Here is a 19523-nt window from a genome sequence, read left to right as displayed (position 1 = left end):
CTAGGGCAATCTCTTATATTCTCTCTTATTTTAATTAGTAAAACTACTACTCAGCAAACACAACTCACTTCAGTGTATGGTCTCAGGTTATTGCTGTCTGGGATATATAGATCATTGTTATGATACAAGCATGCAATGGACTGGTAGAAATATTTATGGACTTAAAGAAAAATCTATGTGTAGACTCCTTGTTTTGTATGACCTTGGAAGAGTTATCTTATATCTCTGTACCTTAGTTTCCCCACCTGTAAAAATGAGGGGATTGGACTTCATAATTTTTAAGTTTCTTTCTAGTTCTAAATCCAAAGAATGAAAAAAAAAAGGATTAAAGGAAGAAGTATGGAAAGAGGACAAGAAAAAAATAATTACTAGTAAAACTACTCAGGAGTTGTTTAGTGAAGAGAAATAAAATTAATCAAAAACATGCTAATGGTTTCAAGCACTACTTTGTGAACTTTCATCCAAAAGTACATTTTACAAGAAATTCCACTGGTACAATAAATCCATAGAAGATATTATGCTGCAAAAACTTTTATTTATACTGTGTTTCATACCCAAGGAATTTTGAAGCATTTTGTCCAAATTGTAAGGACCCTTCATACATACAAAGAAATCATACCCATATGCGCATACATATTCACCAGTTTTAAAATCATTGGTTATTTTGCTTCTCTTTGCCCTGGTCTATACCTTGTAAGGAAAAGGAGAAGAAATAAGAAGGCTAGGTAAATTCTTGTAATGTCACAGAAGTAGGCAGTGTGACTAAAGAAATGCAGAAAGTATCTGAATTTTCTGGTCAGGGAGAAGAGACTACTCTTTAGCCTTCACACAAGGACAATTACCATCTTTTTGTGTTCTAAAAAAGCTTGTTCCATTTGCTTAGCAAACCTCTATCAAAAGAATCCCCCCAAATTTCTCTTTGAAGCATTCCCTGGATATTCAAGTCTACAATTACTATTTTCTCCATTATCCTTCAAGTCATTTAGGTTTCACATTGCTATTTGGCATTTTTAATAATAATTCACATTTGTTTATCATACTTAGGTTTACAAAACATTTTTCCTTTTAATATACATTAGAACAAGTTTTATTCTTCCCATTTTACAGATGAAGACATTTAGGCTTAGAGAAGTTAAATGATTTGCTCAGGAAAACAGAGTAATAAGTATGGGAGCCTGAATTCAAATTTGGAGCTCTGTTAAAACTAAAATCAGTAATCTTTCTATGACAGCATGCTGACACATTTATCATAGTCTGTTTTGCATTTGTATTCTTTATATTTAATCTAGTATTTTTATTTTATGTTTACATCAAGGTGACGCAGTGGATAGAATGCCGGTTCTGGAGTCAGAAAGACTGATCTAAAATATTTTCTAGGACTCTGGGCAAGTCATTTAATCCCATTTGCTTCAGTTTCCTCATCTGTAAAATGAGCTGAAGAGGGAAATGGCAAACCATTCCAGTATCTTTGCCAAGAAAACCCCAAATGGAATTACAAAGATTTGCACAAGACAACCACCTAGCTCACAAGTTAAATAATGAGTTTCATTAGGACAGGATTCATGCTTTCTTTGTTCAGAATCTAGGATGATATCTTTCACATAATAGGCACTCAAAAATGCTTCTTGGCTATTTCCTTAGTAAATTAGTACATCCACAATCATATAAAAAACAACTAGAATGTCTTGCCTCATTGTACTGCTTTCCAATGGGCCAGTCTGGACTCAAGATGAAAAAGTTTTGGATTGCTTCATAGCACTGAATAGATTGAGAGAATTACAATTTTTTTTTTTCAACTTAAGCTTAGGTAATAAGTAGACACCTGAGTCAGTATAGAATAAAATGCTCAACACACACTTTCAAGATTAGCTGTCATAGCTTGGGAAGTTCAATTCAATCAATGAACCATGCTTGAGAAATTCCCCTCAAAGGCACATACATTATTGACAACACAAGCTACTGGCGAATAGATTGATGTCTCCTGAGATCATAATTCACACCATGGAGAATTTTTAGGTGAGTACGTGTTACATTCAATGACAAGGGTATCACTTTGTATATGTTTTTCTAAGTGGTCTTTGACCCTCAAATTTCTCTTTTTCTAGTTTTCCTACTCTTCTTTATTGAGAATAATGAGATAAATGAATATATATATGCATATATATATATGAAGACAGATTTAAATATATATAAACTTGTTGCAATTACTTTCTTCATTGCCTGCTCAAGTCCATCCCGCCTTCAAATGCTATTCACTATTCACCATTTTCTTCATGAAGCCTTCTTTGATGCTTTCAGTCGAATGCAGAAACTCCAAGCCTGGCCAGGTAAGGTACTCAATGCCTATAGTTCCTGCTGCTAGGGAGCTCAATGAACTTGAACTTTGAAGTTCAGAACATTAGAGTGGTCACGTAACTCTGGTACCAATATGGTGAGTTCCTTGGAAAGTTGGGGTTAACAGGCTTCCTCTAGATGAGTAATCTGGAATATTAAAGATCAAGGGCAGGAATTCCCCCTAGCCTGGGCAAGAAAAGGAAATCAAGAAAGAGAGGGAGACACACACAGAGACAGACAAAGACAGAGAGAGACAGAGATAGAGAGAAAGTGAAAAGAGAGAGAGACAGAGAAACAGAGGGAGGGAGACAGAAGGGGAAAAGGAGGGATGAGGAAGGGGATAAGGAAGGGATGATGAGCCTCAGGCAATTTGATTCTATAGTGGATTAGAGTTGAAACAGCATCCAAAAATATGAAAGAAGAGATACCCAGATCTTCACTTCAATTTCTTATCACTGGAAAAGTCATTCTTTCTTATAGTCAACAGAGGAGAATGGAGATGAGAAGGAAGGAAGGGAGGAAGGAAGGAAGGGAGGAGGAAAAGGAGGGAAAAAAGAGGAAAGGGAGAGGAAAAAGTAGACTCCTCAAAGTTCCTATAGCTTATTACTTGGACTGCTCCCTTGTACTAATTCCATTATATAGTCTTTCCTTTCAGTAGCATATAAGCTTTTTGAGAGCAAGCTGGGGAGTTTTAGTATTTTATTTCTTATCTACAATTTTTCTCAAACACAGAAGATATTATGAGTCTTTCTATCTACAGAACACTGCTGGGAAAAAAATAAGCCTTCAATTCAGGAGTTCTGAACAAGGGTTTGTAAATTAAAAAAAAAAAAAAACTGATAACTGTATTTCAAAATGAGTGGTTTCCTTTATTTTATACATTTTGTTGCATTTACTTAAAGATATCATTCTAAGAGGGGTTCCATAGGCATCACAAGACTGTCAAAAGGACAGAACACAAAAATGTAGAGAACCCCTGCCTTAAAGAACAATGAGACACTAAGTGCCAACCTTCTTAAAATGCTGATTAACTCAGAGACCTAGAACTGAGAATCCGAGAAACAATGCATTTTGAAAAGTTTGAAGTGGCTACTCTGTTTTTCCTTTTCTTGAAACTACATGGTGAAAAAAAAAACTTGTTAATTTTTTTAACTTGTTCATTTTATCTTTAGTAAAACTTTCTTACTATGGTTATTTTACAAAGGTTGAGTGCCCCAAGTATAGATCTGGGGTGAAAAAAATCTCCTGCTAAGTCACAAGTAGGAAGGCCCTGAGAGGTTCCTCAAAGGAACTTTCCTTTTGCTTCTAGAGAGATAAAGATCAAGGTAGGACTTTTAAGAGAATGGGGCCATCAAAAGTGTCAGGAAATAAAAAGAAAAAGTTTATAAAGTCATATTAGAAAAATCTGAACTATATGAGAGAAATCTTTGGGGCCACAGGGAAGTGCCTTATTTATATATATGGCCCTCAACTTGAAAAATAAGATAAGGTCTAAAAATAAGATAAAGAGGTCTAATAATCTTGACAAACTCTGCTAACATTGAGCCTAGAAAAACTTTGAGGGGACTAACTTCATGAATAAGGAATTAAGAAATACTAAAAACTGAGGGAACTAAGAAAGATCAATGCTTACACAATACTTTCAGGTTTACAAAGCACTTTTGTTACAACAATCCACTTATGTTTATTTTAAAATACCAGTATATTCATTTCGCTATAATTATTAATAGTAAAACTGTGAGAAAACCCAAAGAAGGGCTACATGCTCTCTCAGAAAAAATAGAGCTGTGTGTTTACCTTGCACAGAACAAAGCAGAGAAAAAACGAGAACCCTGGAATCCCTTCTTCTACAGGATATATGAGTCAGAGAAAGGCGGGGGGCAATTTCTATGAGAAGGAAGAAAGGAAATGTGTAGACAGCTAGCCTGGAATAGAGAAATATCTATCAGGAGTGGTTAACACTGGCAACTTTCTCATGACATGAGCTATTAATGAGTAATTAAATTATCTTATTGGAATTTCTCTTCCTCTTGTCCTGACCCATGTTCTGTTATAGCATCTAATAGATACCAAAATGTTTAGTTTATAAGAAGGAGAAATGTGGGTGAAAAGAAAGAATAAGAGGCCAGATCACAATTTGAGTATACAGTTTTTAAAAATGAAAAAACATGCTCAAGTAAAAATTAAGCTCCTTTTTAAACCTGTACTTGTGGTGATAGTTAAAGGTTTAAAAATTTCAGGAACATAGAAAGGAATTGTGGGTTGCCATAGCTTTGAAATAACTTTGTTTTCTTTGTTACCATTTAGGAATATATAGTCTTATTATTTCCACACTTAAAAAAAAAACTAAGAAATACAGGTGGAGGCAAGATGAAAGGGACAATCAAGAAAGAACTACCAGATTTCAAGAGGTCTCAGAAAGTCATGGGAATGCCAAAGAATCAGGGTTCAGGATAGTATAAATATATTGTGAACTAAGCCAAGACAATGGGAGCATTAGAGAAATCTGTTCACCAAAACTTAGAAAGGGTATTTGAAGAACTATGTTCATTTATGTCAATAATAATATTATAATAAAGGGAAATAACATCAGAGGCCACCTCTCTTAACTCTAATAAGAATGGGATTTGGAAAAGGAGATGAGGAGTAATTCTGAATATGAAAAGTACTATGCTTCTAGGAGAAGAGTAAAATTTAAGTATTCTGAACACTAGGAGTCACATAAAACATTTAAATAAATTGTTTCTTATGTGCTCCAAACTGAGAAGAGGGACCAGGAAGGAAGATCAGGAGCAACAACTTTGAATTTGGAAAGTCTGTAGGGAATGGTATTATAAACCCAGATGTGCTATTTTCCTTGGGGATTAATAGAGTGCTTCCATTACAATACTAGAGTATAACTTTCCTATTTCAGTTTCCTCGGGCAGTTTGACTCTGTAGTGGACTAGAGTTGAAACAGCATCCAAAAGTAGGGAAGAAGAGATACCCAGGTCTTCACTTCAATTTCTTATCACTGGAAAAGTCATTCTTTCTTATAGTCAAGACAATATTATCAGAAGCTAAACAACACAAAAAAGGAAGAGAATGACAAGCTAAATAATTTACTCAGAGTGACTTTCAAGGAATTTTTGTAGTTTCTACATTTTTTCAACCATAGTTGTTTATGTATTTAAAAGGAAATATATTGCTTCTAGAAGCACTAATATGATTGGAATAGGATTCTTAAAAATCTTATATTTCTGTTCCTATCTATCCTCAGATATATCCCTTAGTGACCTACACCAATTTTGAAGGATCTTCATTTCCAATGATTTCTTCTTCCCTAAGTAACAATACTTTGACTATACATAACTTTTAGCTCTCTAGTCTAACTAGTCTACACTAGTTTTTTTAATTCTGTCCATAACAGCTGACAAGACTTCTATTATCCAATATATATTTGGAGAACAATTCAGACCTCTTTTCTTTAGGATTCTTTAGAATAACTGCAGTTTGGGAATAAGAAAACAGTAGGAAAAGCAAACATAGGCAAGAAGGATATTTCTCCACCAAGAAATGCTTGATAACTTTGTCTTGATCATATCCACTGATTGGTGAGAATTCATACCAGATCCTATCCTAATAAGACTTGAAAAATAATTCATGTGTGAGACTAAAGCAGATAATTAGGAATTATTTTTTGTTATTACTTTGGCTAATAAATAGTTTTTAAGCTGAGATAAAATAATGCTGATTTTGTTTGGTTATAAAGCAGATCAAAGATCATATTCATACTATGAATTTGCTTGTAGAGAACAAAAATTAATTGTGTTTATTTAACATACTTTTAAATTTCTACATACTTCTACATATAATTCATAGAAATTTTGCTTTATGTGGTAAAAAAGTCTTTCTGTGAGTCTCAAGGTGTGATGGGTATAACGAGATCCATAAAGAGCACATTCTGATATTCCTTGTGTGCTTTCAGATTTTCACATGTGTGAATCAGCACATGGCCTTTTTGAAGATGACAAACTCACCGGTCATTTCCAATTATGTATATATTCAGTATAGAAGTATATAAGTGCTTTGAAATGGCCAAGTAATTTCCTCATTGGCTGCTGAGCTAGAGCTGCTGATGAATCTGCTGGTCTAGCTGAAAAAAATATCTTTTATTTTTCACTATTCCCTCTTCCATTTGGGAAAACTCTGACTAAACCCCACAGGAGGGGACAGAGGTGTGAGAGACACTTGTAACTTTCAGCTACATATGTTTTCTTTACTGATTAGTTGGACTGAAAATCATTCCTAGATGTGAATAAATATCCAGGTTAGAAGTCCTTGTGGGATCCAGTGCTTCTGAGTTTAATGAGTAAAGCTTACTGGTGGAAAAGGGAGCTTGTGCATTTCAGAACACAACTTCACCCAAAGGAGTCTGGTCAGGTTTCTGGACTAATGTTCTAGAAGACATAAGACTTTGAGGGAGACAATAAAGATTTAAGATGAAATATAAAATATGTAGCTCAGAAAATTCCTGCTATGTGTTTAGTTAAGTATTTTTTTTCCAGGAGAATGTAACATTAGTTCTAAATCAAGTTTCCAGATCCTGTTTTAAGTCATCCCGTCAATATAATCTTTTAACATTTGTGTATGGGAAATAAATACTAATTCTATATCTGAATGTTTCTTCCTATGCTTGATCTTAGCCAAGAGGCCTAGAAGCCATTGTTTCTTCCTTTAATGTTAGTCAAAACCTAAACAATAAATAATTTGGCCACAAATCACTGGGATGCGGTATAATGAGATAAAGAGTATAAAAAAAGAAAGCCATGGGCTCCTATCTTTTCAGGCCAGAGACCTCCAGGACTGGCTCTGTCAGACTCTGCTCTGGGTCCAGTACAGAAGAGTTCTTAAGTGTAGAATGGAGTGAGGACTGAATTATAGCCCTATGAATTCAGCAGCAATTGTTAATGTTAGAAATGAAAAGAAATTTAGTGAACACTTGGCCTTGTTACTGGAGTAGGAGGAGATGTCTGGTAAGTGTAAATCTACTTATAGTCACTTCTATCAAAGGAAAAAATAAAGAACATTCCCATTTTTTAAAATGATATTTTACTTTTTGGGGAAAATTGTTTATTTCTTATGAAATGGCTTTTTCAGAAAAAATAGGATAATAAGGTGAAATAATAAGGTGAAAACATTGTGAACATTGTTGTTTCAACCCTTCAAAAGCTCTACAGTAATAACTCAACTCTCTCTACCAACACAGATCTCAAATTCTTCTCTAACTTAGGATAGATAAGAGTTACTGAGACTAACTAAAGCTGCAAGATTTATCGACCTGTGCTGTCCCTGGTTCTGTACCTTGTCTAATGCTAATGATGAGACAATATATAGTCTCACCAATAGCATTAATGAGATTATATATTTATAGCGAGACTGGTTTTCTAATAAAAGAAACTGTTGATGACTGAAAGTAAAAACTTTCCTAAGGGTGTTCTAGAGGACAACAGATAGACAAAAATAGAGTCAAATAACTCCAGCTTATTTAATGAAAGACTTGGGCATAAAGAAGTCAGATAGTTACCTTTGAGACATATATGTATGTGTGCAATATGAGATTGCATGTATTTTATGGATGAAGATTAGAATCACAATTTCCAGTGTTCAATGAATGTCTTGATAGCTCACCTCCCTAAATTAAATTAATTAAAATTAAATCACCTCCCTAAAACACAAAAATATCAATATAATTATTAATATTTATGGATGTGACCCAGATAATGTTCAGAGAAATTCTGAGAGAATTGAATTAATGGAAGAGTTCCAGGCCTTATCTGATCATAAGATCCCACTCTAAAACTGAGTGAGGCCTGAAAGTTTATTCATCTTATAAGTGAGAGAAACTTGGACTCACAGAGACCAGTGTCTTGTACAAGTATAGACAGGTAGTTGGGATCAGCAGTGGGATATGAAACTGGGTATTCTGACTGATAAGAAGTGTTTCAAAACCTTTTTTAATCTTAGTGCCTGCCCTCTGATGTTACCTGCCATTTATATTTTGTTTGCCCATTGTCTGTTCTATTAGGCTATGAACTCCAGTAGAGCAGGGTAGAATGGTTTTTTTTTTGTTTTGTTTTGTTTTTTTTACAATTTTTTGCATATCCATTGCTTAGCACAATGCCTGGCACATGGCAAATACTTAGTAAATAAATGTTGGTTGACTCACTAACTACAGGGAATGCAATTTCTACTACATCACGATGGTTATTTACCAATGCTGAGACTCATCTATCCTCATCTATAAAATGGGAATGATAATAATTACTCTACCTAATTCACTCTACCTAATTGTAATTATCAATTAAGGTAACACAAATACAATAATTATGTAAAAATAGGCACTAATTATTCAAAATAAGTTCTTAAATATGATCTCATTCTTTTTGCCTTTTATCTAAACATACTAATGATGAGAAGGAAGAATGAACAGGAAACAAGGAAGAAAGAAAAAGGAAACAGGGAAGAAGGGACAAGGAAGAAGGGAAAAGGGATAAGGAAGAAGGAAGAAGGGACAAGGAATAGGGAATAAGGAACAAGGAAGAGAGAAGGAACAAGTAACAGTGAAGAAAGAACAAGGAAGAGAGAAGAAGGAACAAGGAACGGGGTACAAAAAAGAAGGAATAGGGAAGAAGGAAGAGAGAACAGGGAGGAAGGAACAAGGAAGAAGGAAGCAGGAGGAAAAATATAGGAAAAGGAAAGGGGAGGAGGAGAGAGAGTGAGAAGAGGAGGAGGAGGAAGGAAAAGGAGAAGAAAGAGCTCTACAAGGTGGATGCTAGTATCATCTCTAGTTTACAAGTGAGGAAACAGATTAAATGACTTGCCTAGAGTAATACATCTAAGGATCAGCTCTCAGTCGCAAGAGAAAAAACCTTCCAGTGATAGGATTTGAAAGTATCCCCTTTCCAATAAACCTGTAAGATAGATAAGAATTTGTCTTTACTGTTAGTGAGTAAAGAGTGAGAGGATAGTGAAAGAAAAGTTCTTATGCCAAACTCTTTTTTTCCTTCATTTACCTTAGAAAATAAAAGAGTTGTGGAAAAACACTTCTCTGATCATTAAATTTGAGGCCCTGTTATTTTCTATAATGTCTGACATTCTAATGTGAGTTGTCTCTGGGGCAGTAATGAATGTTGAATGCCATATTACTAGAAGAAGCTATTAAAGCACAGGCAGAGATTGTTGCTATTGATTTTCTCCTCAAAGTCTCCTAATACAGTATTTCTAATGAATGGAAATCCCAAACCTATTTCTAAATAAATTACTCTCCTGGAGCAGCATTTTTATTGTTTCTTTCTCAATTCAAAAATTGCCTTTATAGTTGCTTGCTTTAAAATTTTGCAAAACAACTCACCAAAGTCATATATTCCTTCCTTCAATCCTCAAAATATTAATTTAAAAAAAATCTGTGGTAGGGCTACCCAAATGTAAAATTCAAAGGTATTTCTAATATAAAGAAAAATACTATGATGACAAGATTAAAATCATGATTTTTAAAAGATACCACAATGTAAAACATTTAAATTTGGAGGTATCAATGAGTGTGATTCTGAATTCTGCTAAAATATCAAAAACTGTTTCACATGTAAAAATCAATAATAGTGTTTATTTCGCTCTTACCCTCTACATATATATTAGGGTCTGGAAAAAGAAGAAAAAGACTCAGTCCCTTAACCTCAAGGAGATCAAAATTTAGCTGAAAAATCTGGACTATTGAAAGTAATTGCTTGCACAAATTGTGGGGCTTCTTGGAGGTTGAGATCCCACCAATAAGTTCCTCTTGCCTGGGCTAATGTTTGGCCAAGGTGCTATAAGCTTATGAGAAAACTTAAAGTGAAGGATATTATCAGGTGGAGCAGGGGTTTATGTGGAACAAATTATGAGTGAGGCAATACAAGAATTGTTCATATTTTTTATTCTTCTAAAAAATAACAGGACTTAAAAATATATACTGACCAAAAATTTATTGTTTACTTGATGATTACAGGTTTTGCCTTTTAAAATACAGCAATTTATAATGCCATTTTCCTTAAATATATGCATATTTGTTTTATTTTTTATTTGTTAAATTTTATTGCATATCTGGAAATTCATTAACTTCTTAGAGTTATAGTCATCATGCATTCTTTTTAATGCTTGTGTTACAGCTTAACTTACTGTGGTTCTTGAAATATTTTGTTCTGTTGAAACTTAACTGAAATATAAGTCAAATATCTGTTAAAATACAAAATAGGTATATGAGTATCAAACAAAATTCCAGAGGAGCATTTGGTAGACCCTGTTGAGTAGACTGGCATATGTGTAGACACCATCACTTTGCTTGTCTGATGTAACCTCTCCATGTGGGAGAAATGAAGGAGTTTGCTTTAGGGATAATTACACTGATATATAAAGAAAATGCTATAAGGAGATTGTGGAGCGAAGGTAGACATTCTGTTACTAATTCAGGTTGGCTAAATTTGAGTTGAATGAAGCTAGTCAAAGCACTTCCTTTTCGAGACACTGTTATCCACTTCTTTCCTGAAGAACCTATCTCACAGGGCTGTTGTGAGACTGAAATGTTTTGTAAAACTTAAATGTTTTGTATATCTTAAAGTGCTTTACAAATACCAGTCATTTAATACAAAAGTTTTCCCAGATAGAGACATAATTCCTGAAAGAATGGAAAAAGCATAAGCGCTTACTACATACAGAACATTGTGCTAATTATAGATAATACAAATATAAAAACAAGAAAACCTTCTCTCAATGATTTCACCTTCTCCTGGAGGAAATAATGCATAGGAAATTTCAGTTACAAGTCCCATGGTAAGTTTTTTGTAGTCCTTAGGATGCAATGAAAAACAGATCCTAATTCACCTTCTTTAACCTTATTTATGCAAAGATAGAATCATATCTATTTCTGAGGTCAAACCACTAGACAGTAACAAAGACTTTGGGAATAAGCTGGTATAGTAGATAAAGAGCTAGATTTGGAGTGAGGAAGATCTGAGTTTGAATTCCACCTCTGACGTTTGCTAGCTGTGTAACACTAAATAAATCATTTAAAATCTCTACCTCAGCTTCCTCATATAAAATGGAGGTAATAATAGTTCTAATTTCACAGAGTTATTGAATGGGATAATATATATGCAAAGCATTTTGCAAATCTTAAAGCACTAGAAAACGTTAGCTACTCACTACTACTATACCTACATATACATAAGTGACTTGCCCAGGTTTACACAGGTAGAAGTGTTAAGTGTCTGAGAACAGATTTGAAATCAGGTCCCCCTGACTTCAGGGCTGGTGCTTTATTCATTGTTCCATCTAGCTGCCCCACCCCCAGAATATATTTTTAAGTTTACAAGAAAATATTAGATTTCAATTATAGGTCAGTGAAAATGGAAAGGTAATTTCATTCCTATCCAAGTTTACAGACCTGCTGAAATCTATTCAAAGACCCTAATATATTGGGGGTCCATAGACCTCAGGTTAAGAACCCTTGATATAAAGAATATGAAGAGAAAAATTCTGATTACAAAACATATATTGTAATAAATATTTTCTCAAACATCTTACACAATCTTACTTACACAAACATCTTACTTACACAATATAGCTGTCTGAGCATGTATATAAATACATATTTGATTTATTTCATTTAAATGCACACATTTCAATTCCCTGGAAAATAGGATATGGTTAAGATTTTGCTTCAGCAGAAAAAAAACAAAAAATTAAAAAAGCAGAGAGGATTAAGAATAGCAATGGAAGGGTGGTTAGTAATATTCACAAAGAAGACTGGGGAAACTCTAACAAAAGCCAGACCCCTAAAGCAAAACCTTTCCATTAAAAAGTAGAAAAAAAATAAGAGCTCAGTTTACTCAAAAGGCTACCCAGAGGGCAAATGCCTGATTGATTGCCCTCTGGAGTAGCCCAAACTTGTTTTTGTCCCTAGCTGATCTTTCTTTTTGCTACCAGCTCTCCCTGTCGACCCACAGCTCTCCTTTCATTCTCCCTTGGCCTCCGGTTTCTCTTAAAGTGCCTGAAATTCTCTGGTTCCCAGGGGTGAGTTGGATGCACCTGCTTGTTCTTATTCAGCAACTATTTTTGAACAGTACCTTCTTTATCATCTACTTTGTCTTCCTGGCTGCTTGTCATTGCTGCTCTGGGGAACTTCCTCTCAGGAGGAGACACTTTCCCTGGATAATGCCAATTGGATGGCTTATGATCTCTCTTGTCACTGACTTCCACAGGGCCTTCCCAGGTACAGCTACACATTTACTGAAAGTCATTCATTCATTCACTCAACAAGCATTGATGAAGTGCTTACTATGTGTGAGGTACTGTTCTAAGCACTAACAACACAAAGAAAGACAAAAACAATCTCTGCTCCCAGGGAAAATATATTCTAAAAGAGGCAAAAAGATATAAATATCTAAGTTCAATATATAAAGGGTATATCAAAGTAATCTAAAAGGAAAAGAGTTTAGAAGCTGTAGAGCATGGGAAAGCTGGGATTTTAGTTAAGTCTTGAAGAAAAACAAGGATGGTAAAAAGTGGAAGTATGGAGGAAGAGCATTTGATTAATCAATCAAATAATATAGTAATAGATAATAATAATGCATCAAAATGATATTTATTAAAAGGCTATTATGTACGATGCACTGGATGATACATGGGGGGCAGCTAGAGCAAAAGAACAGAACCCAGAACTCGAATATCTTATTTGAGTAATATTGACAGTGTAGCTATATCTTAGAATTAACAGAGGAGAGTAAGATATAGAGAAGTGAAAAGGTTGGAAGGGGCAAGGCCATAATGAGTTTTGGATGCTAAAAAAGAGGAGCTTATCTTTTGATCCGCGATGAAACAGGAAATCACTAGAGCTCCTTGAACAGAAAGGTAACACTGCTGGATCTGCATTACCGAAAAATCACTTTGTTGGCAATGTGGAGGATGGATTAGACGGGAGAGAAGCATGAGGAAGGGAGAATACTTAGACTCAATAATTTGTGTAGAGCATTTTGCAAACTTTAAAGCCCTATATAAAACTTTAGTACTATTACTATATTTATTAATTAATTTATTTCTGCAATTGTTTTTATCATTATTAATGATCAGTGGAACTGATGAATCATTAAGCTACATAGTAAAGAGTTGAAAGAGAATGGACTCAGGGACCCTCAGGGAAACTAGGCTCTGAGGGTATGACATGGATGATGAACTAGAACTGAGGACCATCAGGTGGATGATAGAGAATTAAAAGAGAATATCACCGCCAAAAATTAGAGAGAGTATCCTTGACCTCTAGACATAGGCACATGCAGTCTAACATATATTCCTAGTCAAAATCTGACAAGGACAAGAAATATCAAATAAAGTACTTAACAACTACTTATTATGTGACAATAATGGGACACTATGAAAGAAGAGAACCAGAATTAGAATTTAAGAAAATAAGGCACAATATAAGGTTTGGAAGGAGGAATACAATAAGATACGTCTTAATACTTTTGGAATATAATAAATATCTCTGAGGACTATTAATCATTGAGCATTTATCAAATACCTATTATATGTTAGGCATAGTATTAAGTATTGGGGAACTAAAAATGAAAGGGAAACAATACCTGTCCTCAAAGAGCTTCCTTTGTGAGGAAGACAACTGTACATGTTTAAACCATCATGTCATATTATGTGACAATTATATTACTAGTTGAATATTCTTGAACATATTGGAACATTCTAGAAAATAGATAAAACCAGTACTTAGGTAAAAAATAGGTGAAACAAAAGTATTTAGACAGAGCCTAAGGAAACAGCCAAGGACACTATATCTGGTACTCTGGAACAAATCTACCCCAAATCTTTCATCTCTTAAGGATACTCTCTTTCTGGACCAGGAAATGGGAAAGAATGAAAGCTACAAATGTTACTTTTAATGAATGTTTAACTTTTTTATGCCAGAACATTTTACTTTACGTAGCACATAGATATTTATTTTATGATACATTAAATCATTTATGCTATCATAAAGTTTCAAAGTCTTCACAAGCACAAAGGGTAAACAATTTTCAGATCCTTGTTCTTAATCTGTAAGAGCATGAACTTCATTATTTGTCCCTTCTCCCTGTAGCATATGATATCTTTAATAGTTTTTTTCTTTAAAAAAATAAACTCCTTGCCTTAAAACTAAATTTTTTTTTTGTGACCAGTGGATAGGTAAATTCAACATGTACCACATTTTTTTTTTTCCTTTTGGGAAGTCAAAATTGTCACTCTGATTCTTTTAACCTTATTTTCTCAAAAAGAATGTTAAATTGCTATTGAAAAAAGATTTTTATAATAGTAAAGCTCATCTGAAAAATATGAACAATGGGAGGATAATTAGTTATTATGCTATCTAACCTTTAAAAAAGTGATACAATAGAAAAATAGCCTACATCACAGGCCTTTCATTTATTTTTCAAAAGAACAGGAAAAAAATATTTGGAAGCAATTGTTTTAGATGTATGTGAGGGGAAAATACACAGAAGTAAAGATTAGGAGTAAATTCATGTTCTAAACTTTTGTTCAAGCTCTTAAGATTTTTAAACCACAGAAACGAAGCATGAAGATGCTTAACTTAAGAAAAAACCCAAATCTTTTACTTGGATGCCTATGTGGAGATTTTTCAAATTCAAATCAATTTATCATATGCCAATGTATTTGGAAGAAAGTTACTATCTTATTAAAGGAACATTTGTGTTGCCAAACAGTTTTACAAGCGAGAAGTGAAAAAAGACCTTTAAAAACCCAAAGTTCTCTGTATTAGTAGGATGATGTATGTTTTTATTTTTTATATTCTATAATTGAGTTTAGAAAGATTGTTTTCATTTTCCATTTATCACCAAGGTTGCTTTCTGGCCTCAATATTATTTCAACATCCAAGGAAATATCTAATTTCCAAAAAATTTTTCAAATTTAACTTTAAAAACAAACCCACACATTTTGTTTGAACCTAATTTTAACAACCATTTGAATTCTAAATGTAATGTATTTGACTATGAATGTCTTTTCAAAAGTAGCTAGTTTACTTTTTAAAAAAATCATTACTATATCAACAACCTGTAACTGACATGGAAATCATATTGGCACAAAAAGGAGATCACAAGTCCATTGAAATAATCAACTATCATTATCCAAATTGGATCCTTTGACTATACTTGTGCTCAATTCTTACTGTGACTTTGTGTATGGGAATGCAAAGCAGGAGTGACCCAGTCCCACTGGCTACAAATGATTTATGTCTAATTTCTGACAGGAGAGGGCTATTTTAGAACCATTATATCATTATTTAGGGCTTTAGATGTTGCTTCATGGCACTTACGTCTCATCTGTGAATGCTATTCCAAAGTATTCCTTTTCCTTCAGGTTGAAGTGAGATGCCACTAGATCAAGCAGTTCCTTGGCCAAAAGCTTGGGCTGAAGGAGAACAAAGGGAAGAAATGGTGACATGAGAATAATTGCCCTAAAAAACTTCCATATACTCTGCTTTATTACTATGTATATATATTATCTTTCCCCTGGGGTCTCAAAAATTCATATCAATTTAAGTTCTTAAATCCTCAAGGTAACACCCAGTGATGTAGATTAGAATATAGAAAAGGAATCTGAAACACAAAAAAGAAAGCTGAATAATCTCAAAAGATAAGGAAAAATTTGCTGTCAGAATTAGTACTTATATCAGGTGCCTCATTCTCCCGAATACTGCTCTCTCCACATTTTTAGACCTTTCTAAGCTAGTGTTAAAATCTGTGTAATCTCTTTTTTAAAAAAGATTGCATATATTTGTGTACTGTATTATGAAGTAGAGTGGGAAGGGATGGAGAAAATTTAGAATTTAAAGTTTTATAAAAAAAGAATGTTTAAAATTGCCCTTATATGTAATAGGAAAAAATACTATTTAAAAGAAAAAATCTTCCTATTCTCCTGTCACTCCACATTATGAAGAAGGTACATTTTGATCTGGAATAGATCCATTATTTTATCTTCTACATTTCTACATTATTATCCAAGCCATCTTACATGCCTGAAATGTACTTCCTCAGGTGTGCTTCTCAGAATCTATAATTTCCTTCAAGACTCTCAATTGCAATGCTACCTTCTTTGTGAAGAATGCCCTCATTTGTTCTTGTTCTCTATCCTCAAATTTTCTGATTACTGGTCTTCTTTGTATACATGCTATATCACTCAATAGAAAGTAAGCTCATTGAAATAAAGTTGGAAAAAAAACCCACAAAACTTTTTTTTTTTGTCTTTGCACTCCCAGAACTTAGGACAGTGCCTCAAACATAGAAGATGCTTAGTAAATGTTTGTAGAGCTGAATTGAATGAATCTGCAAGATACTTTAATTATAACAAGGATGATGAAGTAAAACAAAGCATTTCATTAAATGACAGTCAACAACAAGGTCAAACTAGGAAGAGATTTTTAACTCATCCATTCTTCTCAGGCTTCTTTATTCTAAAATCCATAACTTTGTCTCAAATCAAAATATTCCGAATCCAGTGGTTTTTGTTGGATCTATTTCAGATCTCTACAAGAATTATCAGTAATCACACTTGGGCTTCATTGTTATTACTATTTAGAGGTGAGAAGGTGGGTCTGTACAGAGGGAACTAGAGTGAATAAGACTTGAGTTCAAATTTGACCTCAGACATTTGTAGCAGTGTGGAGCTGGGCAAATCACTTTAATCTCTCTCTGTCTCAGATATCTAATCTATAAAATGGAAATAGTATTACTTAGCAAATAGCTCCTAGGATCACTATAAGGATAAAATGAGATATTATTATTAAAATCCTTTGCAAACTTTAAAATGCTACATAAACACCAGTTTTACTATTATATTATATATACTGTTATTAACATGTAACTAATATTAATATTTAATCTATCTACAAACTCTAAATGCACTAAGATAAGAGATGATGGGAAAGCAGATTTCTGACAGATATCTGTGCCCAGGGCATTCAGCAGTGAATCTTTAAAAGAATATAGATCAAAAAATGCAAAGACTACATAATTAGTCTGGCATGAATTCTTCCAAACAAGGTCATTAGGAGTCTCCAAGATCAGAGCTGGGTGGGGCAGTGGATAGAGTATGAGAATGGAATCAGGAAAACCTGAGTTCAAATATGGCTTCAGACACTTATTAGCTTTGTAACAGCAGACAAGTCACTTAACCCTGTTTGCCTCAATTTGCTCCTCTGTAAAATAAACTGGAGAAGGAAACGGCAAATTGCTTTAGTATCTTTGCTAAGAAAAACCCATATGGGGTTATGAAAAATTGGATATAACTGAAAATATGAAAGAACAACAAAAATAAAGCTCAGGTTAGGATAGGGGAGCTCTAAAGGAAGAAAAAAACTGAAGAGATTATTTCTGTTCTGTTGCTATGTAAAAAAACTCCAACTTTGGTGATTAAATTTGCTCTTTTAAAATTCAGTATTGGGTGGACAGATCATAATAGGTAGACAGAGCACTTTTGACAATGCCATTGTCAAACACAAAAATAAAGAGGCAAAAGCAAATACCTCAGCTCTATGGTTTCTACACAGTTTGTGCTATTTTTGAAGGAGGAGGACTTACTTTACCTTTTGTTGTCATATCTCTAGGCAAAAAGATGGCAGTCTCTGAGTCTCAATGACTACCACTTTATTAAATGAAAACAACTTAATCCATTTCTTGTGGAAAATGGGAATTTGGCTCTCTGATTTTGTAAAAAGTGTGTTGTATTTCCAAGAGATATAGCCATTACATGCTATGCTGACAAATCAGGATTTGCCTCTAATACTATACTTCCTTTCACACCCAATTTTTAAAAAGATAATCTCTACAATCAACAAAGTTTTTTGGTGCACCTATCATCTATCCAAATGACAGGATTTAGAGCTGAAAGGGAAGTAAAGAAACCCTCCCTCCTGATCCAATCACTTTTTAAATGCAAAAAACATAAAAAAGAACAACAACAAAAACAAAAACAAGGGATTCAGACTAGAGAGATTAAGCTATCTACTTTAAAATATATTTAATATCCCAAACATGACCATAAGATTGTAATGTCATAGGATGCTATAGGAACAAAGGACCTTAGAGATTATCTTGTCTGATCCCATCAATTTACAGATGAAAAAATGGAAGCTTGAGCTGAAGTGACTCCTTCCACGATCAGATAAGTAGAGACTATCAGAAAGAAAAGCTCCCAAGTCCCTTGACTTTGAAGTTTCTTTTCTAAAAACAAATCAGTCATCTTCTCTCCCTTTCTATATTACTTTTTTTTTTACTAACCATATAATTTCCTGTGAATTCAATTATCATATCTATGCAAATGACTCCCAAATCTACATATCTAGCCTTCAGCTCTCTTTTGAGCCATAGTCCTATATTTCTACCCAGATGTCCTAGAGTTGTGTCAAATTCAACAAGCCTGAAACAAAACTCATCTTTTTCTCTCTCTCCCTCCCCCCCACTTTTCTTCCTAATTTCTCTAAGAGTTATCTTAGACTCTTCCCTATGTATGATATATTCCCAAATTTTGTCAATTCTACCCCCTTGACATTTCTGGCATCTTTTTTCCAATCACATGGCCATTATTCTTCTAGATTAGGCTCTTAACTTGACTCCTCTCTGCACCCCATATGCCCTTTCTTGCATTTACCCACAGCTTGCTAGTGATAAATCTGAAGCAAAGGAATGACTGTTTTGCTCCCCTGTTCAAGAAGCTTCAACGGCTCCCTGTCCCTTTCCCTTCATATGCCTCCCATGACTGTGATACTTCTCCCTTCTTGCCTCTTCCTCACAAAACCATTACATCCTTTTACATTTCAGTTCAGGTGTCACCTCCATCAAGAAGTCTTTCTAACATATCAAGTTGTTATCTTCTACTCCCCAATTATTATTATTTATTTTGCATAAACCCAGTATTTACTTGTCTGTGACTGTATTGTCTTTGATGATAGACTGTTAGCTTTTTGAGAGTACAGACTGTCTATCTTTTGTATTTGTAACTCCAATGCTGAGCACAGTTCCTTATGCACAGTAGATGCTTAATAAATGTTTAACTGATTGATTCATCAAATTGTTGGAGACATCCTTATTATCTCTTTAATTCTTCCATTCCTT

The 19523-nt window shown here is 34.0% G+C and overlaps 1 protein-coding gene across 4 annotated transcripts in view; it reads right to left on the bottom strand.

Annotated features, from left to right (window-relative positions):
- Positions 1-19523, bottom strand: part of FRMD4A (FERM domain containing 4A) — a 737403-nt gene that overhangs the window by 175865 nt on the left and 542015 nt on the right. For all 4 annotated transcript variants that reach the window (XM_051962747.1, XM_051962746.1, XM_051962745.1 and 1 more), the window contains exon 3: positions 15728-15822. In XM_051962747.1, coding sequence (XP_051818707.1) covers positions 15728-15822 — 95 coding nt within the window. The remainder of the gene's footprint in view (positions 1-15727; positions 15823-19523) is intronic.

The sequence above is a fragment of the Antechinus flavipes genome, chromosome 5, assembly GCF_016432865.1.
Source record: "Antechinus flavipes isolate AdamAnt ecotype Samford, QLD, Australia chromosome 5, AdamAnt_v2, whole genome shotgun sequence".
NCBI lineage: Eukaryota > Metazoa > Chordata > Mammalia > Dasyuromorphia > Dasyuridae > Antechinus > Antechinus flavipes.
Note: the sequence above shows the minus strand (reverse complement) of the source record. Positions and strands in the feature narration are given on the sequence as shown.